At 43.0% G+C, this 27,463-nt stretch overlaps 1 protein-coding gene and 1 non-coding gene across 4 annotated transcripts in view; one reads left to right on the forward strand and one right to left on the reverse strand.

Moving 5' to 3' along the window:
* The window catches only part of SAE1 (SUMO1 activating enzyme subunit 1), an 82,746-nt gene that overhangs the window by 37,059 nt on the left and 18,224 nt on the right, over window positions 1-27,463 (reverse strand). For all 3 annotated transcript variants that reach the window (XM_072773861.1, XM_072773863.1, XM_072773860.1), the window contains exons 3-6: window positions 25,850-26,023; window positions 23,138-23,280; window positions 20,572-20,671; window positions 7,792-7,897 (exon numbers count right to left, since the gene is read on the reverse strand). In XM_072773861.1, coding sequence (XP_072629962.1) covers window positions 7,792-7,897; window positions 20,572-20,671; window positions 23,138-23,280; window positions 25,850-26,023 — 523 coding nt within the window. The remainder of the gene's footprint in view (window positions 1-7,791; window positions 7,898-20,571; window positions 20,672-23,137; window positions 23,281-25,849; window positions 26,024-27,463) is intronic.
* LOC140609155 (U6 spliceosomal RNA) lies at window positions 2,412-2,518 on the forward strand. The gene has a single exon (XR_012011099.1). It is a non-coding gene; the product is annotated as a U6 spliceosomal RNA (small nuclear RNA).

The following is a 27,463-nucleotide window of genomic DNA, read 5'->3' on the forward strand; positions in this document are numbered from 1 at the left end:
GTGGAGCTTTATGAACATACCAGATCCAATAAATCCAATAAATCTGAGTTAGAACCAGGGAATCTGTATTTTTCAAATGTTCCCTGAGTGATTCTAATATCCTATCAGCTGGGGAATGACTAGCTATATAAAAATAAAAGCCTAAAAAAATAAAATAAATAAAATAAATAAAATAAAATAAAAAAATAAAATAAAATAAAATAAAATAAAATAAAATAAAATAAAATAAAATAAAATAAAAATAAAAGCCTAGGAATGCCTGAGTGGCTCAGAGGTTGAGCACCTGCCTTCGGCCCAGGGCGTGATCCTGGAGTCCCCAGATTGAGCCCCACATCAGGCTCCCGGCATGGAGCCTGCTTCTCTCTCTCTCTCTCTCTCTCTGCCTATGTCTCTGCCTCCCTCTCTCTGTCTCTCATGAATAAATAAATAAAATCTTTTAAAAAAGATTAAAAGTCCAAGGCGCTTGATTGGCTCAAAAGAGCATGTAACTCTTTTTTGTTGTTGTTGTTGTTGAGCACGTAACTCTTGATCTCAGAGTTGTCCCACGTTGGGTGTAGAGATCACTTAAAAATAAGATCGATCAATTGATCAATCAATCAATCCATGGCTAAAAAAGCAGGGCCCCAATGATCTTCTCTCCAGCCAGTGACCAGAGAGCTCCAGCCTCACTGTGCTATGGTCTTGGCACCTCTAGCCCTGTGCAGGGATTGCTTGCTCCTCTATCCGCAATATTCTCACTTCTCTTCAGCCCCTAGCAAACCCCTCTTCTTTAAAAGCCAGCTCAGGGGCAGCCCGGGTGGCTCAGCGGTTTAGCGCCGCCCTCAGCACAGGGCCTGATCCTGGAGAACTGGGATCGAGTCCCACGTCGAGCTCCCTGCATGGAGCCTGCTTCTCCCTCTGCCTGTGACTCTGCCTCTCTCTCTCTGTCTCTCATGAATAAATAAAATCTTAAAAAAAAAAAAAAAAAAAAAAAAGCCAGCTCAGTTGTCTTGTCCTCTGTGAAGACTTCTTGGCTCCCCAAGACGGCCAGACCCCCTGTTCCCTGAGCAATACAGTAGTTTATTATGAAGTAATTCACACACGCTAAAGAACAGAACAGCGCAACACAACAGCCTTCTCCAGAGCCCTATTACAGCTATTCTCTCAAGGAGGAGAATGATTTGCATTTCTCTTTTCCACTGGCAAGAATCTGATGAGGATTCCCAGGCACAGAATCTGGCACATACAGGTGTTCAAGTAAGTTTGGTTAAGATTATTTTTAGCTTTAATTCTGTGGCTCAAAAGCAGCCTAAGTACTTTTCCACAACTCATTAGAACAGAGACTAAGAAAGTTCAGATTGCCAAGGATTCTCTAAGAAATTCTCATCTTGTGATGAAGCCCATTTTTTCCTGCTCTGGGCTAAACCTGCGTGTTATTGTTCATGCTTGTTAAGTGAATGCTGTTTCCATACTAGACTTGGTATTTTTAGCACTCCTGTTATGATAAACTCACAGTAACCTCAAAAAGAACAAATCAAAGTCAACTTTTTGCCACAGGAAACCAGCTCACGCTTAATGTTTTGCAACATGCCATGGGAGAATAATAAAAAGATGAGACCTTTTGCTCACAGATGGTGAGGCCAACTCTTAAGATAGTGGAAAAATGCAGCAGGAAGCATGCAGTCTGGCCACTATCTTATTAAGTAAACTGGAAAAACACTCAACACCCAAACAAGGCAAACACATACACACACACACACCACAGGGCAGCTGCTCCACCAGAGGCTGAATTGTGAATGGGGCAGTAAGAAACACATGTGAGGGGCAGGTGAGAGCGATGTTGAAATCAAGAGCCTGACAGGTACCTAGAGAAGCAGGCAAGCAAGAAAATCTTGCAGGGACACCAGTGGGCAGGCTGCTCTCCCTCTACAGTGGAGCAAATGACCAGATCAACAAAAGCCAGTCACTCAGGCAAAAAATATTTACTTATGGAATACCTACTATGTGCTCCACTGGGCAATAATTAAACAGACCCTATGAGGTCATCTCAGGTGTACATCACCGCCAAACCAGCACTCTGGGGCAGCCCCGGTGGCTCAGCGGTTTAGAACCGCCTTCAGCACAGGGCGTGATCCTGGATACCCGGGATCCACTCCCACATTAGGCTCCCTGCATGGAGCCTGCTCCTCCCTCTACCTCTGTCTCTGCCTCTCTCTCTCTCTCTCTCATGAATAAATAAATAAAATCTTAAAAAAAAAAAAAAAAAAAAAAAAACAAGCACTCTGTCCTCACTAAGAACTCGTAAGGTATTGTTAGAGGTATATTAAGTCATCTTCCTAGAAAGGTTCTTGGGAACAAATTCCAAGGACCAGGAAAAACCGAAAATCGCTTACATGCCTTTTTTTTTTTTTTTTTAAGATTTTATTTATTTAGTGCTCGCTTCGGCAGCACATATACTAAAATTGGAACAATACAGGGAAGATTAGCATGGCCCCTAAGCAAGGATGACACACAAATTTGTGAAATGTTCCATATTTTTCACTTGACGGGATGAGCACTGGGTGTTTTTGTTTTTTTGTTTTGTTTAAAGATTTTACGTATTCATGAGAGACACACAGAGAAAGGCAGAGACACAGGCAGAGAGAGAAGCAGGCTCCATGCAGGGAGTCCGATGTGGGACTCGATCCTGGGACTCCAGGATCATGCCCCGGGCCAAAAGCAGGCACTAAACCGCTGAGCCATCGTCAGGGACCCAAGCACTGAGTGTTATACTATATGTTGGCAGGTTGAACTCCAATAAAAAAATATACCAAAAAAAAATTTTAAATAAACATTTTATTTATTTATTCATGAGAGACACAGAGAGATAGGCAGAGGGGAAGCAGGCTCCCAAGGGCCCAATGTGGGACTCGATCCCAGGCCCCAGGATCACACCCTGAGCCAAACACAGATGCTCAACTGCTGAGCCACCCAGGCGTCCCTTATATGCCTTTCAAAATGAAACTGGGGGCAGCCCCGGTGGCGCAGCTGTTTAGCGCCGCCTACAGCCCAGGACGTGATCCTGGAGACCTGGGATCGAGTCCCATGTCGGGCTCCCTGCATGGTGCCTGCTTATCCCTCTGCCTGTGTCTCTGCCTCTCTCTCTAGCTGTGAAAGAGAGAAAGAAAGAAAGAGAAAGAAAGAAAGAAAGAGAAAGAAAGAAAGAAAGAAAGAAAGAAAGAAAGAAAGAAAGAAAGAAAGAAAGAAAGAAAGAAAGAAAGAAAGAAAGAAAGAAACTGTTCACAAACAACAGATACCCATAGAAATACATCATGCAGCCAACAAGACATATTAGGTCACTCTGTATGTGCTCCAAGATGTTCTATATCATGTAAGGCCATCCAGTTTAACAAAAAGAAAAAAGAAGAAAAAAATGAAGCTGAAGTCAGATGCTTAACCAACTGAGCCACCCAGGTGCCCCAAGAATGGTTCTAGTTAAAATCAAACTTCAGGGCAGCCCAGGTGGTGCAGCGGTTTAGTGCCGCCTGCAGCTCAGGGTGTGATCCTGGAGACCTGGTATCGAGTCCCACATCAGGCTCCTTGCATGGAGCCTGCTTCTCCCTCTGCCTATGTCTCTGCCTCTCTCTCTCTCTCTCTCTCTCTGTGTGTCTCTCATGAATAAATAAATAAAATCTTTAAAAAAATCAAACTTCAGGAGGGACACCTGGGTGGTTCAGCGGTTGAGCATCTGCCTTTGACTCAGGGCTTGATCACAAGGTCCTGTGGGGGAGTCTGCTTCTCCCTCTGCCTATGTGTGTCTGTCTGTCTGTCTCTTTCTGTGTCTCTCATGAATAAATAAAGTCTGTAAAAGGAAAAAAAAAAAAATCAAACTTCAGGACTACATCGAGGATATTCTGTTTGAATTAATTTTTTTACGATTTATTTATTTATTCATGAAAGGCAGAGAGAGAGAGAGAGAGAGAGAGGAGAGAGAGAGAGAGAGGCAGAGACACAGGCAGAGGGAGAAGCAGGCTCCATGCAGGAAGCCTGATGCGGGACTTGATCCTGGGACTCCAGGATCACGCCCAGGGCCAAAGGCAGGCGCCAAACCGCTGAGGCACCCATGGATCCCTGAATTAGTTTATTTCTTAATAGAAACACAAAACAAAACCCCAAAAATAAAAAAAAATTAAAATTCCTAGAGTTTTTTGAAAGAAATACACTTAAAATAAGTAAATTCCCTAGTATAAGTTATAGTTCAATAAAGTCTAGAAAAGTAGAAAAATACAAGAAGAATATTCACTGATTGTTCAGGCTGTGAAAGATTTTCAAAACAGGCGGCTTAGTCTTATCATTTAATAAGTGAGGAAACAAAATCCTAGAAAAGCAAGTTATTTACCCAAGGTCACAAAGACAGTTGATGGCAAGCATATATGGCAGAAGGCAACTTCACATGTGGAAGCTGCTATGCTCTGCTGCATAAATCCAATGAGGTCAAATTACAGGAGAATCTGATAGCTCCGCGAGTGGCTGAGCAGAAAATCGAAAGGAGTATTTCTCTGGATATAAGATCAAGATGATACATCCATAGAGAGCCACCTTCATATCTATAAGCAGAGGGTTCTAAGCTGCTGGTGTAACCAAGGAAAGAGATCACAAGAGGCATTTCCCTCTACTTCCAGAACTTTAGTCCAGCAGGCAACAGAGGTCGTTAATTAAGCATGCTTTCGTAAAGAATCTCCCAAGAGCCAATGCAGGCCCTTGTGCTCACTGCATTTGGAGCACTCCCCACAGCTCTAGTTGCAGCCCCTCTGGAAAGATACAGCAGAGCTTGGATAGATTAAAAGAAAAAAAAAAAAAATCACGAGGAATGTGTGTATGACACCACACAAGAAAAGTTAGTCATCTGCTGCAGAGAGAGAGGCCAGGAAAGGTTGTGATGGTTATCTACAAACAGTTAGGAAGAGCACTGAGTGTGGGGTGAAGGAACAAGCCCCTGGAAGAGTCAGGAGACCACTAATTTGTTCTAAGACAATGGCGAGTCACTTCTCCTGTGCCGCTGAATGGGTTCTAAGGCTTAGGCAAAGTGGCCTGAGGATCTGTACTTGCCAGCTAGTGACTAGGGTCCTTCAGCCACACATGCCACAGGTGATGGGGATGGAGGAAGGAGTGGAAAGCCCATTCCTGCCATATCTGGCCTAGAGGATATGTGGGCCTGCCTCCTTTTATAACTCTAACGACAGTTATAGAACTGTACATGTAAAAATGGTTAAGATAGTCAACTTTATGGTATGTATTTCTTACTATAAAAAAATTTCTATCACTATTAACTAATAAACATTGTTTTAATCACCAAATCCGAAGCCCTGAAAAACAAGTACCATTTAGAAAAGAGAAGTAAAAATATGGGATGTATTATCCAACAAAGTGTCACAGGCAGAAAATTAAAATCTTCTAGGATTGCTGCCATGATAATACCTACTCAAGCATGGAATTAAGGGAAATCAAGTCAATCTCAAAATTTCCACACAGTTGCCAACTACTCATGCCAAAAAACAAAAACCCAAAATACAAAAGTCCACCTTCACAGATAACACAGGTTTCTAGGACTTCCTTGCTCTGTGCTGAGCCCTTTGTATGTATGTATAGGATCTAGCCTTACAAAAACCCCAAGAGCCAAGTGCTATTAACACCCCCAGTCAGAGGGGAATTTGAGTGAGCCTCTGGGAATTTAACTATGTGGCTCAACATCACCCACCTTAAAAAATAACAGAACCAGGACTGAAAAACCAGACGTTTTGATTCCAAAGCTCCTGTTCTGAACAACCGTGCACCACTGCCTGCTAAATGTGTCACAATTAAGGCTACCACTTCTTCCCCAGGACCTACTTCCCCAACCCTTTGTAACTTCTGCTGGTGCTGGCCCACAGTGTCTGAATTAAATATACACCTCCTCCAACACTGTTGCCCACCCCCCCTCTTAGTGATGGGCTCCTGAGGGCAGGGATGGCCACAGACCTCAGTCTTCATTGATCTGTATCTTTTAAAACACCTATGATAGGGATCCCTGGGTGGCTCAGCGGTTTAGCGCCTGCCTTTGGCCCAGGGTGCGATCCTGGAGACCCAGGATCGAATCCCACATCGGGCTCCCGGTGCATGGAGTCTGCTTCTCCCTCTGCCTATGTCTCTGCCTCTCTCTCTCTCTCTCTCTGTGACTATCATAAATAAATAAAAAATTAAAAAGATATTTATAAAAAAAAATAAAACACCTATGATAGAGGAATAGCAGCTACCTCACATGAGTGTGGTGAAGATCTCATAAGCTAACACCTACAAAGCACTTAGAATGGAGCAAGGCTGCTCTTTTCAGGTGTCTCACATGGCATTAGGCTTCAAAGACCTGAGTGGATCAGGGCCCTAGCTCATTTGCAGTTGCTTGTCTGTGTTCTCTTAGGTAAAACACTGAACCTCTCTGGGTCTCTGTTTCCTCACCTCAAGAAACCAAACTGGGGAGAATTCCTATCCTGACTACCTCACAAGGTTACTATGTTGATGAGCTGGAAGAAGAAAATATTTTAGAAACTGCAAGGGGGGGCGGGGCCAGCCTGGGTGGCTCAGTGATTTAGCACTGCCTTCAGCCCAGGGCCTGATCCTGGAGACCCGGAATTGAGTCCCACATCAGGCTCCCTGCGTGGAGCCTGCTTCTCCCTCTGCCATTCTCTCTCTCTCTCTGTGTCTCTCTCGTGAATAAATAAAATCTTTAAAAAAAAAAAAAAGAAAAAGAAAAAGTCATGGTGGGCTGGCCTGTGCCATGGATATTTAGCAACATGCCCACCCCTCTGCACCCTACTTGCTCCCAGCCTGAACAACTAAAAATGTTTTGACATCACTAATGCGCCCAGTTAGCAAAACTGCCCTCATTGAGAAATTACCAGATTTTGGTAAACTCAAATACCAGCTGACTCTCCTTTTATAGCAGCAATAAGAACCACTCAAGTTATACCCCAAGCCTTTGCAAATTAATGGCTTATGGTTTACTGAGGGCTCTCAATATGCCAGACACTGAGGGATCAGCTTCTCCCAATGGCCCAGGCCCCATGCTCAGGCTGGACTAGAGATGGCACTGCCTTGCTGCCCTTCCCAGTCCAGAGAAGGAGGTATTTTCTGAGTCCTAGCAGAGACACGTGCCTAAGATTCCTTCCTACCTAACCGACTGGATGATTTCCCACCCGCTGGATGATTTCTTTATCAATGGGGTATTAAGTACTCTAGTTTTTCCCAACTCTCCCCAACCCCAGCCTAGTTAACACCACTAATAGGGAGAAAGCCTCATTCCTAGCTAATTAGCTTTGTCTCGTTTTCAATTTATTAAAAAATTTTATATAGTTTTACATATTTCCCTTTGAATCAATATACATAGTGCTTGGGGAGGAAGGAATTTTGTGTAGCTATTATACATAGCCACCATCTGTCCTGACTTGGGGTAGGGGGTGTTCTAGGAGTCTGCACAGACCCAGCCCTGGAGAAAGGAAGGCTGAGGACTATCCAAATGCAACCAAAAGTGCTTTGAAAATTTGAAAAATAAAAACAGTATCTCTAACTCAATCTCCCTGTGGAAGGGTGAGGGTTATGCAGAACTCAATGAGGGACCTCATCACCATCTGTATGGATGTTCTCAAGTGGCTACTGAGAACCAGCTCATGGCCACTGAGAACCAGTTCAGTAGGAACTCGACTAAGGACAAACATCAAGAAACCCCCTGCACTCTGCAGCCACAGTTGTAACAATCACAGCACAAAGTGCTCCCTGGTAAACTATGCTCTGAGTCCTCACCTTGAAGGAGAAAGTAATCCGAAGTTGTTCGCTTCAGAGCTGCCTTTGCCTTATCACTGCTCCAGTCCACTTCCAGAGCTTCCTTAATGGAGCAAAAGACCACCTTCTGTTGAAAAAAAAAGGCAGAACTGCTTAGGAAGAAAAAATGTTGGCTTTAAATCGCAAAGCAGTAGCTCCTCACCATCTAGCAAAAATGTCATTATTTAAGGTTTACTGTTCATTAAAAGAAGCTGAGGACCACACAAATCCAATAAATGTTTACTGAGCACTTACTGTGTGCCCCTCTGGGCGCTGAGGACACAACGATGAAGGACACATACTCCCTACACTGGAAGGAGTCATAGCAAAGCCAGTTCCACTCTGGCTTTAATGGCACAGAAATTCTTGCACAAGTGAGCAACAGAGTACATCTAATGATATTCGATAAAACATTCTTTGTAACAGTCAACAAAAAAAATAAATGTGTCTGATTAGAAAAATAGTCTAATAACAATAGCAATAAATAACAGCAAGAAACATAAGCAAGGGCTATGGGACAAAAATTCTGGGCTGTGGGGCTGCAGACGTCTACCTTTTGCTTAGGGCATGATCCCGGGGTCCAGGATCGAGTTCCACATCAGGCTCCTTGCAAGGAGCCTGCTTCTCCTGCCTATGTCTCTGCCTCTCTCTGTCTCTCATGAATAAATAAAATCTTAAAAAAAAAAAAAAAAAAAGGCCTGTGGTGGGTTATTAGTGTGAACTCATTTTCAATATACATAGACGAGGAAATAAATGTAGGGATCCATGGGTGGCGCAGCGGTTTGGCGCCTGCCTTTGGCCCAGGGCGCGATCCTGGAGACCCGGGATCGAATCCCACATCGGGCTCCCGGTGCATGGAGCCTGCTTCTCCCTCCACCTGTGTCTCTGCCTCTCTCTCTCTCTCTCTCTCTCTCTCTGTGACTATCATAAATAAATAAATTAAAAAAAAAAAAAAGGAAATAAATGTAGATTCCACCACATGTGTATGATCATACAAATATTGAAGAGCTACGTCCACAGACAAAGCATCAAAGCAACAATGCCCTGGTAGCAGCAAGCACACCTAACACTCAGATCTTGGTTTCTAAACTCCACAGAGAGAAAAATTTCTATTTGGAGAAATGGCTGATTTTGACGATAGAGCAGAGAGAGTTATGACAGGAGCCCAAAAAATCTTACTTTGCCTGAAACAAGGAAATGCGCAAAGAATCATAGGGCTGTGTCCAGAGGAAACAGGAGCCAACATGAAGGAGTTCCCACTGGTCAAGTTGGAACAATTTGTGGGAAAAAAATAAATAGCAACAGATTATAACACTTTAAATAAACTAGAATCCATTAGTCACAGATCTAAAATCAACTAATTAATAAAGTCTGATGAATAATGAGGTATTTACATATTTTCAAAATAGCTCTCCAAAAATAATTGGAGAATTATAGAGAAAAGAGGAATTGTTTTCAAAGGAGAAATTTGGCAGACATAATTCTAATCAAACAATCAAAATTAGCTTTGCCAGTAAAGGAGCATGTGGAAACCAGAATGGGATGAGCAGCACTCTTGCTGTGGCATTTCTGCCAAAGGTGTGAAGCTGGAATCTAATCATGAGGGAACATCAGACAAACTCAGACTAAGGAACATTTTACAAAATGACTGGCTTGGGGCAGCCCTGGTGGCTCAGCAGTTTAGCGCCGCCTTCAGCCCAGGGCGTGATCCTGGAGACCCGGGATCGAGTCCCACATTGGGCTCCCTGCATGGAGCCTGCTTCTCCCTCTGCCTGTATCTCTGCCTCTCTCTCTCTCATGAATATATAAATAAAATCTTAAAAAAAAAATAACTGGCTTATAATCTTCAAAAGCACCATGAAAATCTAGATGCATGCATAATCCTGAACTGAATCCTTTTATCATTAAGGACATGATTGGAACAATCGATAAAATCTGAATGGAGCCTGCAGATTAGATCATAGTGACACATCCACTGAATTTTGATTTTGAAGTTTGATTTGTGATTATGGAGAATGCCTTGTTTGAGAAAATAGAGACTGAAATGTTTGGGTGTGATACATACGAGCATCATTTTGACACCTTACTCTCAAATGGCTCAGAAAAAAAATGGTTCTCAGTACTAGCTACTTTTATGAAGTTTGAGATGATATATGCGTATGCATAAATAATTTCAAATTTCCAGAGATACGGGGTCTCTTTTTCTCCTCCCTTCTCTCACTACATATACATACCACATACCCACCTTACTCTCCCCACACATGCCCCAGATATTTAAAAAAGAAGCGATAACAGGGATCCCTGGGTGGTGCAGCGGTTTGGCGCCTGCCTTTGGCCTAGGGCACAATCCTGGAGACCCGGAATCGAATCCCACATCGGGTTCCCGGTGCATGGAGCCTGCTTCTCCCTCTGCCTGTGTCTCTGCCTCTCTCTCTCTCTCTCTCTCTCTGTGACTATCATAAATAAATAAAAAAATTAAAAAAAAAAAAAAAAGAGGCAATAACAGTATAATTTAGGTAACTAAGTGAACCAAGATCTATCAGCTCTCAGGCAGTTGACACTGCTTGGTAAGGATCAAAATGGAACGGACAGATGAAAGTTCAAATAACTAGTGAAGATGAAACAATCATATAGTTTTTAAGGTGGCTTTCTGCTTCCCCATAATCACTCCTTTGGGTTTCAAATCCACTGTAAAAGTTAGTAGACAATATGTTTGTACTATGTTCAAACCTTTTGGTCAATGAGTCTGTTTTGTTTTTTTTTGTTTTTAATAAAAAATTTATTTTTTATTGGTGTTCAATTTGCCAACTTACAGAATAACACCCAGTGCTCATCCCGTCAAGTGCCCCCGTCAGTGCCCGTCACCCATTCACCACCCCCACCCTGAGTCTCTTTGGTCTCAAAAGTCAAGTCAAAAAATAAAAAAAATTAAAGTCAAGTCAAACAGCTAGCTGAATGACATTTACTGTCTAATATAGACTGCCAGGCCCCTTTTTTTTTTTTTTAATTTTTATTTATTTATGATAGTCACAGAGAGAGAGAGAGAGAGGCGCAGAGACACAGGCAGAGGGAGAAGCAGGCTCCATGCACCGGGAGCCCGATGTGGGATTCGATCCCGGGTCTCCAGGATCGCGCCCTGGGCCAAAGGCAGGCGCCAAACCGCTGCGCCACCCAGGGATCCCGCCAGGCCCTTTTTAAGAAGTCTTACAACACTGATCAAGCCATCAGCAGTATGGTCTGGGAATGCCTCACAATGATGAAACAAACTCTCACAAGGTTTCACAAACTACCAAAATTTTAATTCAGAATTTTTGTAGTTTGCCTTGCTAAGAATCCACTGATGTGTAGGCACTCTATAACAAATGAGGAAAAAAGTCATGTTTCAGAGTCTCAGTCTCACATAGGCCTAACTCTAAACTTTCAGGGCCTGGGGCAGAAGTACAAATGGAAATTCTTATATCACATCTACTTTTTAAGGTATTAATCATATGAACAAGCTATTAAAAAAATAAAGTATATTGTCTTCTCCTGCCTTAACAAATATACTTTCTTCATTACCACCTGGAAGACTGGGTTCAAATTTGGAATTTTCACATTCCTCAGGAGTTCTGTGCCAGAATGAAATACACTGGGAAAGGTGGTCCTCACTTTCCCCCTCTCTTCACACCTCTGGCTCTGTCCCACAATGCAAGAGGCTTTTGCACTTGAGTGTGGCCACTCAGGCCATCCTTCCCCACTAAAACAACTACACTTCCGGCCTAGGCATGCACACATTGTTGCATGGTTTGCACTCCAGAGGCAAATCAGGGAAGATGCCCACAGAAGCCTAGGAAATCAGCGTGGGGTTGTATGGGTAAGAGATTCCAGGGGTCCCATGTATCCACAATGTGGTCCAGAACCTGAAAGAGGAGTGGTGAGGGAGATGGGCCCAGGTGAATATATCTCCTTAATCCCATGGAATCCTCACCCTACTAGGGGAATGGCTGAAAGGAAACCAGAGTGGGACCTTGTAGAGCACTAGGGCTCTAGAGGCCCTTTTACCTCACCAAGTCTAAGGGCAGAACTACTGATAATTTTGCCAGTAACTTGTAAACTCAGACAAATGAATTTACCTCTCTTAGGCCTGTCTGTGGCAGACAACTTTTAGGGAAGTTTTTGATATTTGAGGAGGAAGACCCCAGTAGCCTCGTCTGAAACATGTTACCCCTCCCCTCCAGCCACAGGCGACAGAGCCAGAGGTGGACACATGGCCTAAGCCATACTAATCAGATTCTTTCTCCTGGGAATTAAGAATTTAAAAGTTAGAAAGAGAAACACATTAATTGCTAGAAGGGCTCTTTAGAGAATAGCTAAATTCCTACTACCTCCAAGTCTTCCCAGTTGGCCTGGTCTTTGCCCTTTTCAGGTCAGAATAGTTACTCGGTGCTTCTTGTGCTACAAAAGCCTGCCTCTAATTAATGCCCCATTTTGGGGGTTCAACCTAAGGTCTATTATTGTCAGGGTTGCTCGCTCAGTTGGTAGGGCACGCGACTCTTGATCTTGGGGCTGTGAATTCAAGCTTCATTATAGATGGGTAGAGATTACTTTAAAAAAAAAAAAAAAAAAAAAAAAACATGTCACCTAAATCTACAGTGCAACAAATAGAAACGGTGGTACCTGTCTTACCCACCTCACTGATACTGGATTTACAATGAGAAAAATACACTAAACAGCACCTGCAGAAAATTACGTGTCTTTCAGATGAAGCCCCCAGGATTATCGGCCAGGGAGACACAGCCACCAGAACAAACACTAAAACAGGTAACTTTCGCACCTCACTCGGCCCTCCCATGTCTCCCTGCCCTCAGCCCATGGATCCCTCCGGGTAGAATGCCTGACTTCCCTCCACTATCCATTTCCTTTCCTAGCAATTCTGAACTTTAAAGACTTCAATCTGATAGTCTCATTAAGACTAATAACAAGCCCTCTCACACCTCTTTCCAGATGGGTATCAGCTTCCTGAGGCAGGGACCACAGTGAAAGGCATAGCACTACAGAGAAGAGATTGTCAATAAATATCTGTGAGCTGACAGAATCCAACCTACTTTTCATTTTCCAAAAAGCCCAACAGTAAATATAAAAGATGAATGCTCCCACACAGTCTGACAGCCATCAAATAGTAGGACTATGCTGAGCCACTCAGAACAGTGGGCAAGTGCAAAATCATCAATGCAACAGGAGCCTAGTTCAACGCATTGAGGCAAGGCAAAGAGAACCAACACAGCCTCTTAAAACCACTCTCTCCAAAGTAGACTATCTGTTCCCATGCTTATTACCATATGTAGATGAGTAGAAAGAACATGGGACACCTGGGTGGCTCAGCAGTTGAGCATCTTGCCTTTGGCTCAAGGCGTGATACCAGGTCCGTGGATTGAGTCCCATATAGGGCTCCCTGCAAGAAGCCTGCTTCTCTCTCTGCCTGTGTCTCTGCCTCTCTATGAATAAATAAATAAGTCTTTAAAAAAAAGAAAAAAAGAAAGAAAGGGATCCCTGGGTGGCTCAGTGGTTAAGTGCCTGCCTTTGGAGCAGGTCGTGATCCTGGGGTCCCAGGATCGAGTCCCACATCAGGCTCCCTGCACGGAGCCTGCTTCTCCCTCTGCCTGTGTCTCTGCCTCTCTCTCTGTGTATCATGAATAAACACAGAAAATCTTATAACAAAAAAAAAAAAAAGAAAGAACACTAAAAGTAACATGACAGTCATTATTGGGGAGCAGGATCCACATGTTTTCAACTAGTTCTGTATTTTCCACATTTGGGACTATACACACATTTTACTTTTAAAGAGCAGACTGAACATCTATAACAAGGAATACAGCTCTGGCTATAAAGCTGAATGTAGGGCAGCCCGGTGGCTCAGCGGTTTAGCGCCACCTTTGGCCCAGCGCGTGACCTTGGAGACCCGGGATCTAGTCCCATGTCAGGGTCTCTGCATGGAGCCTGCTTCTCCCTCTGCCTGTGTGTCTGCCTCTCTCTCTCTCTGTGTCTCTCATGAATAAATACATGAAATCATAAATAAATAAATAAATCTGAATGTAAATCAGAATTGAAACAACTTTGATAACTTCAGATTTCTAGGTTGGATTTCCACACCTACTCACAGGAGTCTATAGTTTTCAAAAGCATTCTAACAAATGACAACCACAATCTGAGACAAAGCTGTCACATGCAGTAGACATTCATTCAGCAAAGTAGCCAAAGAGCCTAAAGTCACCAAATGTTACTGCTACATGCCGCTGATTCTGGAATGTGAATTGATAAAACTACTCAAGAGTAATTTAGCAGGTCTCATGAAGTTTAAACTGTATACACCCAAATTTCCCTCCTAAGTATACACCCCAGAGAATCACACATTTACCCAAGGAGATTACCTACACACACACACACACACACACACACACACACTCTCTCTCTCTCTCTCTCTAACGCCATTTGTAATAGAAAAAACTTACACACCCACAAGCCCATCAATAGGAGACTGGATAAATAAAGAGTAAGGCAGGGATCCCTGGGTGGCGCAGCGGTTTGGCGACTGCCTTTGGCCCAGGGCGCGATCCTGGAGACCCGGGATCGAATCCCACGTCAGGCTCCCGGTGCATGGAGCCTGTTTCTCCCTCTGCCTATGTCTCTGCCTCTCTCTCTCTCTCTCTTTGTGACTATCATAAATAAATAAATGAATGAATGAATGAATGAATGAATGAATGAATAAATAAATAAATAAAATAAAGAGTAAGGCATTCACACAACAAATACTTCGGGGGTGGGGGGGACCCACAAGAAAAAAATGTCCTGCAGTGCTATCCTAGAGAACTTACTATGATGATGGAAATGTTCTGTATCTGTGCTTCGCAATACAGATGCCAATAGCTACACGTTTGGTGAGCATTTGAAACAAGGCTGGGGAGACTGAAGAAGTAAATTTTTCATTTTATTTAATTTCAGTTAATTCTAACTTAAATAGCCATATGTGGCTAGTGGCTAACCACAATGGACAGCAAAGCCCTAGAACTGCATACAAACACAGATGGCCTCATAAATATAATGCTGCTTTTAAAAAGCAGGTGGCAGCATACATATAATATTAAACCTGATTTTTAAACAGTTAAAAAGCATAAACAATTCTAAATCGCTTGGAAATGTATATGTAGTAAGAAGAAATGGGTGGGAATGAGAATCACAATTGAGGACAGTGGTTACTTATGTTGGGGAGGGATAGAGGACCTAGACCATGCTGGTAAAATTTTACGCTTTAAATTAGGTGGTGGGTCCATGGTAGTTACCTCTTATCATTCTTAATTTACGCCTTCATCACATTCTATTGTTTAGATTCACAAACATGTGGTAAAACACCATGTCAAGCAGGTCTAAACCGCCCCTTCTGGGTACCTGTTATTTATTTTTAGAGAGAGATAAATACTGAGAGGACAGTGGACAAGCACATGGAGGAGCAGAGGGAGAGGGACAAGCAAACTCCAATGCAAGGCTCAATCCCACAACACTGAGATCGTGACCTGAACAGAAATCAAGAGTCGGAGGCTCAACCCATTGAGCTACCTAGGGGCCCCAGCTCCCGGGTTCTTTTTAAAATCCATGCAGGGCAGCCAGGGTGCCTCAGCAGTTTAGCGCCACCTTAGGCCCAGGGCGTGATCCTGGAATGCCGGGATCAAGTCCCATATCGCTCCCTGCATGGAGCCTGCTTCTCCCTCTGCCTGTGCCATTGCCTTTCTCTGTTTCTCGTGAATAAATACATAAAATCTTAAAATTAAAATAAAATAAAATATAAAATAAAATAAAACATAAAATAAAATAAAATATAAATAAAATAAAAATAAAAATAAAAATAAAATAAAATAATAAAATAAAATAAAATAAAATAAAATAAAATAAAATAAAATAAAATAAAATCCATGCAAATGTACCTGACCTGGGGAGAAGACAGAGAAGAAACACACAGATTGGTACAACAGAACTGGAAATATTTAGGTCTTTAAATTGGACAGTGTTTTGTTGTTATGTTCTGTAATTTGTATTAATGTCACATTATTTTTGGGGGTAACAAATATCACAATAAAAAACACATTGGATTGTGTGTGATGCTGGAAGACACCCCCTTCCCTCGCTCATAGAGCACCAAAACCCCCTGCAACCTGCTCCCCACTCACACCTGTCCTACCTGGAATACTTGCTGCCAACACTCAACTCTGCAACATGCACCCTGCATCTCCTGCCGCCTGCCCCCCAAATCAAGGGATTCTGACAATTAGCAGGGTTTTGAACACCTCTGGCCTAAAGGTCCTGGTCTAGGCAACCCAATAACTTACTTCTAAATATTCCTGGCCAAGAGTCCCTTGTCCTCTTTGGAATTTTGTTCTCTCAGCCCAGCTCAAATAACTAAACCATGACAGCTAATGTGGTATGAAGTTTTTTTGTTTTTGTTTTTTTTTAATTCATGAGAGACAGAGAGAGAAGAGAGGCAGAGACACAGGCAGAGAGAGAAGCAGGCTCCATGCAGGGAGCCTGATGTGGGACTTGATCCCGGGTCTCCAGGGTCACGCCCTGGGCTGAAGGCAGCGCTAAACCACTGAGCCACCTGGGCTGCCCTGTGGTATGAAGTTAATCCATTTGGTTGATCACAAAGAAAATACTTTCAGGACTTCTTTTTTAAAATGACAATGACCTCCAAATTTGTCCTATTATATCACAGGAGAAGCCACAACACATTGAACAGACGCTTCCTGGCTCAAACTGCCAGGGAACACACCAGGAACACAGCAGCGGACAAGAGCACCCAGTCCTTACAGAGCCTGGACTCTAATGGGAGAAACCCTGACAAGCTTCGCTCAGCACCACAAACCAAGGTGCCACCCCAAAGAGGAAGAATGAAACCAGGCAGTCCCTGGAATGTTCCCTTCAGGATGGGGGTGAGAGAGGAGTTGTCCATAAACTGCTCAGAAACAGGGATTGAAATAATGAATCACTACTCAACTGTGGAATTTCACAACTGATTCATGACAAGAGTATTAACAGTGCCCAAATTAGTCCCTTACTATTTCAGAAACGGAAGTAAAATTAAACCTGTATTTCTTAGCATGTCACAAACAAATCTTATATTATGTTTAATTTTTAAAGAGCTGTGATGGAGAGTAACCACCACCAGGCATCTACTCCTGTCTGGCCGCCCCTCACAATAAAGAAACATGAGCAGCAGGTATGAGAGCATGAAGTTGGCCTTTTACCCTAAAGGCTTTTCCAGAAAGCTCCAAATTTTCACATATTTGATTCCATCATCCCCATAAAATTTCAAATTATCCTAGAAACTCCAAGGGGATTCAACTTTTAGGTGGCAAGGCAAGCTGTGCCCTTGCCACCGTATATGTCCTCTCTCCTCCACTCCCTCTCACAGAGCTGCGTGATCTCCGGCAAGTCAAAGAACTTCCCTTAGCTTTGGTGGCAGCTGTAAATGGAGACAACAGGACTAGATGCACTTCCTTGCACCCAACAGAATGCCTTGCACACAATAGGCATTTTGAAATTCACAGATACAGAAAGAGCTGGCCATTTTGGGGTGAGGGAAGCCAAAGTCGTTCTGTTCCTACGTCTGTGCTTTCAGGTGATCCCATTTCCTGTGACTAAATGCTAGTCCTGGCTTCAGTGCTTGGCAAACTCTCCTTCGTGCACCAACTCTAACAACTCTTCGTCTAGAAAACCTTCCTAGACACTTCCTCATCACGAAATGACTGCCCTCTCCTTTATCTACTTTGTGCTGATATCTCTATCAGGATTGTGCCCAAGACCCAATTCTGATGAAATCGGTCTCAACTTTTCCTGGGCCCGCAGGAAGCCAACTACCGAGCACCTACCTCTAGGCTACACATTTTCCCACTCTTCTATTTATCATGAGGACACGTGCTAGAAAGGCCCAGTATCCTCCTAAGTGGTGTGAAAACCACAAGCTCTATTTTTCCTCTTTGTTTTTTAATGTTTCTAATTTAGGAGCACAATGTGTACCTTGAAGCAAAAGTGGCTATACAACATTTGGTTGAACCTAAGGAAAAGGAAGGGGGGAGGGAACCCTAACCAAAAACCTTTCTCAGGAAACAGGAAGTGGTTGCCTCCCCACCCCCATCCTGCACTTTGAGCATAACCCAACTATTTATTCTGTACAATTCAGGCGAAAGGGCATAATCTCAATCAAGGAACTTTTGGGTTGGAAGAAAAACTTCGAAATCATGGAGCAGTCTCTGTCAAAATGGATGATGCCTGTTATACTCTAAGGTGGCAAACCAGAGCCCCAACTCAGCTCAAGCCTGGCCTTCCACAGCGCCCTGGCCAGAGGCCACACAAAGACAAGGTTTGGAATCCCAGGGATTGTCATTCAGGAATGCACCGAATGCCTCACAACCTTAAGGGCTCTGGGGTTGGAATCCAAGCCTGAATTGTCCAAGTGAAACAGCTGACTAACAATGGCAGCTGGGGAATATTTTGATACCTTCAAATTGGGCCCCTGGAGGAAGAGGCTGCTCAAAGAGCCGAGGAATGGTACGCGAAGGCCACCGGGTGCCTGCCAGGGCTGCCCACATTCTCCTCATAGCTAGAGAAAGTGGCTCCCCAGAGCGGTTTCCAGATCCGCCCCTGTGGGCACCATCAGTATGGACTCCCGGACATGTCCAGCTGTGAAGGGCTGACAAAGCTAGGGCTCTCCCCATTTGAATGTGAAAGACCTGCCTCTATCAGAGAAGGCCCTTAAGCCATAAAACCCTTCACACCAAGGCCAAGTGTCACACTTGTAAGAGGGGGTGATTTATACATTGACAGCACCCACAAAGCTGCTTTTGTACTCCTGTGTTAGTTAACAATTTATCTCCCCCCACCAAACTCAGGGAGCTATTCAGATAAAGCTTGACTGGGCCTCTAAAAGAAAGAAAAGAAGGGAGAAAGAAAAGGACCCAAGTTTTGGCCAAAACACCAATGTTCACTCGGGGTAATTATGGTCCTGTGAATAGACACTAAAATTAGGGCTTAATAATTCCTCTATATCACACTCACAGCAATCAAACTCTTCCAATACAAACATCAAGAGCAAGAAAACGACAATCTCCGGCACAGCCTTGCTGGAAACTCAACGAGTTCCACTTTCGTGGTTTCTGCAGTCTCTCTTGTGGTTTCTGCACTCTTAGAATCCCCCCTTTAGAGCAATTTTAGCTCGAAGCTCTGACCAGCTGTTTTTCTTTCTTAACATTTAAATCTACAAAGCAAAGAGTAAATATGGGTTCAGTCATGTCTTTCCCCAGTGGGATAAAACCAATTCTGGCCCCTTCATCTTGTCTCCCCCATCGCATGACTCCCTTCTCAGATTCCAACACTAGCTGCAGAGATCATCTCCTTCCAAGTCTTTGCCCCTCTTCTTCTCTATAAAATGAATTTAAATCACTGCGCCATTCCAGTAGAGCCAAAGCCCATAACATAAACTATGTTAAAAAAAAATACACACTAGATAATAATGTTTCTCATCATTGAGCCCTATCTTCTTAAAGGTTAACTGATGGAAAACATCCCCCAAACACTTCATTTTATTTTCTTTTAAGATTTTTATTTATTTATTCATTAGAGACACAGAGAGATAGAAAAAGAGAGAGAGAGAGAGAGAGGCAGAGACACAGGCAGAGGGAGAAGCAGGCTCCATGCAGGGAGCCTGCTGTGGGACTCGATCCCGGGTCTCCAAGATCACACCCTGGGCTGAAGGCGGTGCTAAACCACTGGGCCACCGGGGCTGCCCGAACACTTCATTTTAAAGAAGCAAAGCATAAGCAATTCAGGCTTAAACTGTCTTCCTGCCCACTTAGGCAGGACCTCTCTAAATTGCCAATCCAAAAAACTGTATTTATTCTAAGAGGGATGGTCTTTGCTCTAAAGGAAGTGGTTCTGATGCTAGTCCAGATACTAGAGGCCCCAAAGGGCACATACTACAAGTTAAGTCCTGCAGGCATGTTCTCTTTAGCCTCCATCGAGTGAAAGGAACAGCATTCAAACCAAAGGGAGTAGGTATTAAAAAGTTTAGGACAGAGCCTATAAAAAAATCTGTATTTCTGGGAATCCCTGGGTGGCTCAGAGGTTTAGCGCCACCTTCAGCCCAGGGTGTGATCCTGGAGACCCGGGATCGAATCCCACGTTGGGCTCCTTGCAGAGCCTGCTTCTCCCTCAGCTTGTGTCTCTGCCTCTCTCTCTCCTCTCTCTCTCTCATGAATAGAGGAATAAAACCTTTAGGGGAAAAAAATCTTTATTTCTGATTGTTAAAATTCACACGTGGCATCACTGGGTCCGTATTCCTTCATGGCAACAGCTGGCTGGCACTAAGCAGAGGCCACCCTCCTTAAGTGGGACAAGCACTGGCCAAACTTGTCTAGACCCTTCCCTTCAAAAATACATGCTTGCAATTTAAAAAAAAAAAAAGGGGGGGGGGGCAGCCCCGGTGGCGCAGCGGTTTAGCGCCGCCTGCAGCCCGGGGTGTGATCCTGGAGACCCAGGATAGAGTCCCACATCAGGCTCCTTGCATGGAGCCTGCTTCTCCCTCTGCCTGTGTCTCTGCGCCTCTCTGTGTGTCTCTCATGAATAAATAAAATTAAAAAAAAAAAAAAAATGCTTGCTTTCTCTGCCTGCAATTGTGACTGCCTGTCCCTGAAAAGGCTCCAAGGTTTCTGATCTCTGACCTCCCCATAGTACACATACCTTTTTGACCATAGTTGTTTCAGATGAATCAAGTTTTGCTCTCTTGGTATCAGGTCCATCTTCTACTCCTTGGCTAACTTTGGCAACTTTGGTTTTCTCCCTAAAGGGTGAAAAGGGAAGGGAATTGGAACATTACTCTCAGAATCTTGCCATTAAAACAAAAAGAGCATCACCTGCTGGGATGGCGTCAGGCGTCTGCCTTTGGCTAAGGGCGTGACCCTGGTCCCAGGATCAAGACCCACATGGGCTCCCTGCATGGAGCCTGCTTCTCCCTCTGCCTATGTCTCTGCCTCTGTATGTCTCTCATAAATAAATAAATAAAATCTTTAAAAAAAAAAAGAGCATCACCAGCTCACAGAATAGGATGGTGGTTAAAAGCAAAATCTTGGGGGGATCCCTGGGTGGCGCAGCAGTTTAGCACCTGCCTTTGGCCCAGGGCATGATCCTGGAGACCCGGATCGAGTCCCACGTCGGGCTCCCGGTGCATGGAGCCTGCTTCTCCCTCTGCCTATGTCTCTGCCTCTCTCTCTCTCTCTATCATAAATAAATAAAAATTTAAAAAAAAAAAGAGAAAAGCAAAATCTTGGGATGCTTGGATGGTTCAGTGGGTTAAGTGTTTGACTCTTGGTTTTGGCTCAGGTCCTAATCTCAGGTCCTAATTTCAGGGTTGTGGGATCAAATCCTGAGTCGAGGGCCATGCTCAGCAGGGAATCTGTTTGAGATTCTCTCCCTCCCTCTCCCTCTGCCCCTCCCCACTCAGTGTGCACTCTCTCTTTTTCAAAAATAAATCAATCTTTAAAAAAAAGGCAAAAGCTTTATAGTCAGGCAGATCTGGGTGGCAAATGGTTACTTTTTTTTTTTTTTTTTCTTCAAAGACTGTATTCATGAGACAAAGAGAGAGTGAGGCAGAGAGACAGGCAGAGGGAGAAGCAGGCTCCATGCAGGGAGCCCGACGTGGGACTGGATCTCAGATCACGGGATCACACCCCAGGCCAAAGGCAGGCGCTTAAGCACTAAGCCACTGAAGCGCCCCCGACAGAATTATCTTAAGAAATATTTTTTTTTAATTTTTTATTTATTTGTGATAGTCACACAGAGAGAGAGAGAGAGAGGCAGAGACACAGGCAGAGGGAGAAGCAGGCTCCATGCACCGGGAACCCGACGTGGGATTCAATCCCGGGTCTCCAGGATCGCGCCCTGGGCCAAAGGCAGGCGCCAAACCACTGCGCCACCCAGGGATCCCTTTAAGAAATAATGAATCGTTTAGCACACACTGCCTAGTGTAAAGTGCTCAACAAGCAAAAAAAAAAAAAAAAAAAAAAAAGTGCTCAACAAGCTTTATAAATTTCACCTGAATCATGAAATAAAGAGCCAAATTTAATTTCTCCCCTCTGCCATGGGAAAATCATATTAAAATAGTCTGGCCTGCTTCTCTGTAGTATTGACTTCTCTATCCATTTATAGTGTGCCCACAAAACTAGTGTTTCTGAAAGCCATAAAAGGCCAAAATTTTAAGAGATCTTGAATGTGTCTTTCTCCCATCTCAATTTTACAAAGAAATGTGCAGACTAGAAAAATTTCAGTGATCTAAGAAGCCAAACAAAAGAAAGTAATTACTGTTGGTAGGAAGCTTCACCTACCACACGGGTCTTTCCTTACATCTTATTAGCAACTGAGGTAGTCAGAAATAACCGCCAAAACCCAATACACATAGCTTTACAATACTGGTATCATCTGCCATGTTTCATCTAGAAGCTACAAGTTCAAAACACTGCAGGTCCCATCATGTGAGAATCACCACAGTCTGTAGCCTTGATATTCAAAGTGAGAGGATACGGTCTATTTGTTACACCAGAGCAATCTCTGGACTTTGGAGCTTTTCCAAGACAGACTTTGGCTGACTGTGCCTCCAGAGTTACCCATCTAACTGTTTTCATACTCATTTTATTATCAACCTGAAAACAGAGGCCAAAACTGAGGAACACATGTTTACAATCCAAGCAAGCCTCTCCTATATAGAATCCTCCTCCCATATGTGGTTTCATGTCCTAAAGTCCAGGCTGATTGATGAAACACCCACCTGGTATATTTGATTGCCTTAAGAACTCCTCACTTTCTTTATTCTTTAGATCAGACCATTATTTTGGAAGACAGGTGCACATCTATAATTCTGAACACACAACCTTTATAATCAGTAAGCTGGTTTCTGTGTGTGGTTTTTTTTTTTTTTTTAAGATTTATTTATTTAAGAAAGAGAGCAGAGGGAGAGAGAGAACCTATGAGTGGGGGAGAAGGGCAGAGGGAGAGGAAGAAATGGGTTCCCCACTTGAGCAGGGAGCCCGACAACAGGGGGCTCGATTCCAGGATCCCAGGATCATGACCTAATAAGCCAAAGGCAGATGCTTAACCAATTGAGCTACCCAGGCTCCCCAAACAGTAAACTGTTAATGAACCAGTTTCCAAATGTTCTAAGTATACTTTCCTTAGATAGGCTGTTTCCGACTGGTGAATAAAACTACTTTTTTTCTGGAAATGTTACATTCTCCCCTTCTCTCCCAAAACTTACTCTACGAATTCATGCTCTCCAAGATTGGCAAATGTGTATCCATGGTAGCCAAAAACATCTCCTGTAAAAAACTTGATGCTATTTTTGTGACAGATCTGGTCAACTTTGACTATGACATCCCTGGAGCAGCAAGTCAGACAAACCTGCAGAAAGAAGGAATTAGCTGGCTTTAAGTTTTGCAAACTGTGAATCACTGCCCTGATGTCTAAATAAATCTTAATGAACAGTCTCTCTCTGGGCATGTCTAAAGCCAGTTTTGAACTGGTGTAACAGGTTCTTTGGATCCTATGGTTAGAAGACAAAAGAAAAGTTGCAGGTTTCACTAGAAATGTAAATTGCAAGACCTCCACTTTCTGCAATCAAACCAAAACAGGTTTAGCTAGAAAGTAAAAGCCATTTCATGAATTTCTTTCCCCTATTCTATGAACATATACAAGCCATATATCATAGCTTTCATGAAAAGGAAGAAGTAATAATTTACTGTAAATTATTTCTAAATTATTTAAGCTATTAAAATCTGAATAAGCTATCATGAGAAGCAAAACCAGTTTTAAGTGACCCAAGGGTCACTTTTAATTATAAGGGCATTTTTTTCCCCTCTTCTTTTGTTATTTTTTTCCCCCTCTTCTTTTGATTGATGTTAAGATAAAGACGATAAACAAGTCCTGTTGAAATTATTTTTCCACAGTTTTCCACAGTTTTCAACATGAAACTTTATCTGAATTTAAGGACAAAAGAAAAGGTTACACATCAAATGACCTTCCATTCAGACATAGACAATGAACCGGTGATTCACTCAATGGAATTATCAATGTTGCTCTGAGGCCTCTAAATTGTGTTCCAAAAAGTTGAGATACTGGAAATAGCTAAGATTTACTGCATAAAACACCATCTTTTTTTTATTTTTATAGGTGTCCAAAAACACCATCTTTTTAGGAGAACATTTGTGATAAGGGTCACGAAGACAACTTCAAAATTGCACATGTTGGGGGATCCCTGGGTGGCTCAGCGGTTTAGCACCTGCCTTTGGCCTGGGACATGATCCTGGAGTCCCAGGATCCAGTCCCACTTTGGGCTTGCTGCATGGGGCCTGCTTCTCCCTCTGCCTGTGTCTCTGTCTCTCTCCCTCTCTCTCTGTCTCTCATGAATAAATAAATAAAATCTTTTTAAAAAATAAAAATAAATAGCACGTTTTCTTTTGAACATAGAAAGTTGGAGAAGTGGGGATCCCTGGGTGGCGCAGCACTTTAGCGCCTGCCTTTGGCCCAGGGCGCGATCCTGGAGACCCGGGATCGAATCCCACATCGGGTTCCCGGTGCATGGAGCCTGCTTCTCCCTCTGCCTGTGTCTCTGCCTCTCTCTCTCTCTCTATCTGTGTGACTATCATAAATAAATAAAAATTAAAAAAAAAAAAAAAAAGGAAAAAAAAGAAAAAAAGAAAGTTGGAGAAGTCATCGCAAAAAGCTATTCTCATTTGACAGAACCTTTTTGCTGCTGTCTGGCAGCCTGAATACCGAAACAACCCAGAGAAATAAGTGTCTCTGGTATCACTCAAAGGATGCAGCTACCCAAGGGAAAAAAAAAAATCTAATCTAAAAGGCAAGACAGCCACAGCTGAACATGCAATCAACTGACCAAATGGAACCCTACAGAGTCAAGAGCAAGGGTGAAACCTACAAGGCCCAGTCACACACATGGTCCATGAGGCATATATCCTCGCCCCATGTGGATACTTTATACAACCAACTGGCCTGGTGCTTCAATTCTAACAAACCCTCTCTGTAAGTGCTAGAAATGCAAGGGACACCTAGAATTAGCCAAATGTGGTTACTATGGATAAAGAAATGAAAAGAAGACTTATGTCCAAACAGAAAATGTTCCAATACTTGGGAGTTACAAAATAGAATGAATTAAATTAAAAAAAAGACAAAATGCACAGATGATCCATCATTCCAAGCACACATTTGAACAGATGCACATATGAAATATAACAGTGTGGAAAAACAAACTACCCAACCCAAATTCTAACCTCTCATGTAATGGGCCTTTCATTTAAAAAACAAGTAGATCATCTGTGACTATTTCATGGTTATCCAACATTTGTTTAGCTTTTCCTGGGTACAGAGAACCATGTCTGAAAAGGTCACAGATGCTGAAACAGAATTTAACTTACCCTTTCACCTCTGCATAGATCTGGCAGTGAAACCAAATGAGGTTGGATATGCCTCATTTGGCTTATGACTACATGAATTTGTCTAGTTATCCATGGCAACATGGTCAAAGTGGCTGTGTGAAAGAGACAGACATAGACCAAGATCAGGTGTGCTCTTTTTTAAGACAAAACACAAGCTGTAGTTTGATATCTCTAACAAAAAAGAAAAAAAAAGCCTCTGCTACAGAAATTAACCACCAACTTGTTTTCTGGAGAAAACATTTGCAGTAAAATGTATCGAAGCTATGTGGAAAGATTCTGGAAGGAATACAAAACACCAATGATGAAACCTGGTCTAAGGGAACATATGCCCAAAGAAGAAACCAGCAGACAGCAAGCCACAAACAGCTACAGCAGATCCAACAGACTGGATCTACTACCAACACATTCAACATGGCAAGGCAATGTGCTAGTAAGGCATATATGCTAAGGCAATGTCAGACTTGAAACTATGAAGGCAGTGTACTGAGCCTAAAGATTTTACATTCAATGAAACTTACAGCATCAAACTGAGTGAAAAATGATTCTGGCTTCTTTTCTATATTCTCAATGTCCACCTTCACATCCACCATAGGGTTGAGATTCTGGGCTCGCTCCAAAGAGGCTTCAGCCCTGTTACGGCCAACAGATCCAGTACGGACCAAGAACTGAGCTCCGGGGTCTTCTGGAGATACCTAGGAGTAACATTTTTTTTTAATACTTGAATTTTGGGGAGAAAACAAATTCTTGAACACAACAAACCTTCTGATTTTAAAGAACAACTAAAATATCTACCATCTAATTGTATTATCATTCCTGCGGGAATTTGCCTAATGCAGACTCCCTAGACTCATTCCTTCAGAAGCTTTACAGATATTTAACTTTTTAAACTTCGCATTGATAGTTAAAGAGCACCCCCTTGTGTTTACAAAGAAACTTCACTCTAAACAGAAAAGTCAGGCAGCCTGGGTGGCTCAGCCGTTTAGAGCCTGCCTTCGGCCCAGGGCGTGATTCTCCCAGGATCCAGTCCCACATCAGGCTCCCTGCATGGAGCCTGGTTCTCTCTCTGCGTCTCTCATGAATAAATAAAATCTTAAATAAATAAATAAACAGAAAAGTCCACACTTTCTTCTTCTAATAAATTTCTAACTGCAAATAACATAATTATCAGTGGTAAGAATTTACCAAGTATCTACTATGTTCCCAATTTTAAGCATCTGAAAACAATAGTAGTTTAAAGGGTATAGTCCCTGCCTACAACTGGTTTAAAATCAGATCAGTGAAGGACACCTGGATGGCTCAGTCTAGAGTGTATGGCTCTTGATCTTGGGGTTGTTTTTTTGTTTTTTTGTTTTTGTTTTTTTTTATGATAGTCACACAGAGAGAGAGAGACATAGGCAGAGAGAGAAGCAGGCTCCATGCACCGGGAACCCGACATGGGATTCGATCCCAGGTCTCCAAGATCGCGCCTTGGGCCAAAGGCAGGCGCTAAACCGGTGCACAACCCAGGGATCCCCTTGATCTTGGGGTTGTGAGTTTAAGCCTCAAGTTGGGTGTATAGAGATTACTAAAAAAAATAAACTTTAAAGATAAGTGAAGGGCAGCCCCAGTGGCTTAGTGGTTTAGCGCCACCTTCAGCCCAAGATATGATCCCAGAGACCTGGGATTGAGTCCCACATCGGGCTCCCTGCATGGAGCCTGTTTCTCCCTCTGCCTGTGTCTGTGCCTCTCTTTCTCTCTGTCTCAAATAAATAAATAAATAAATAAATAAATAAAATCTTAAAAGAAAAAAAAAAAAAAAGGAACACCTGAAATTGGGACACCTGCCTTTGGCTCAGGGTGTGATCCTGGGATCCCGGATCAAGTCCCACATCAGGCTCCTTGCATGGCACCTGCTTCATCCTCTGCCTAGGTCTCTGCCTCTCTCTCTCTCTCTTTCTGTGTTTCTCATGAATAAATAAATAAATAAAATCTTTAAAAAATGCCTAAAATTAACTCTTAAATTCAATTAAAATTCACAAAGGAGAGATGAGTGGGACTGGAGCAAAGAGAGGATTTCACCTAAATACAAGGCTGATGTCAGCAGAGGAAAGCCTCTAAGACAGAATAAAATCATCTGACAGCTGCCAGTAGGC

The sequence above is a fragment of the Canis lupus genome, chromosome 1 (genome assembly GCF_048164855.1).
Source record: "Canis lupus baileyi chromosome 1, mCanLup2.hap1, whole genome shotgun sequence".
NCBI lineage: Eukaryota > Metazoa > Chordata > Mammalia > Carnivora > Canidae > Canis > Canis lupus.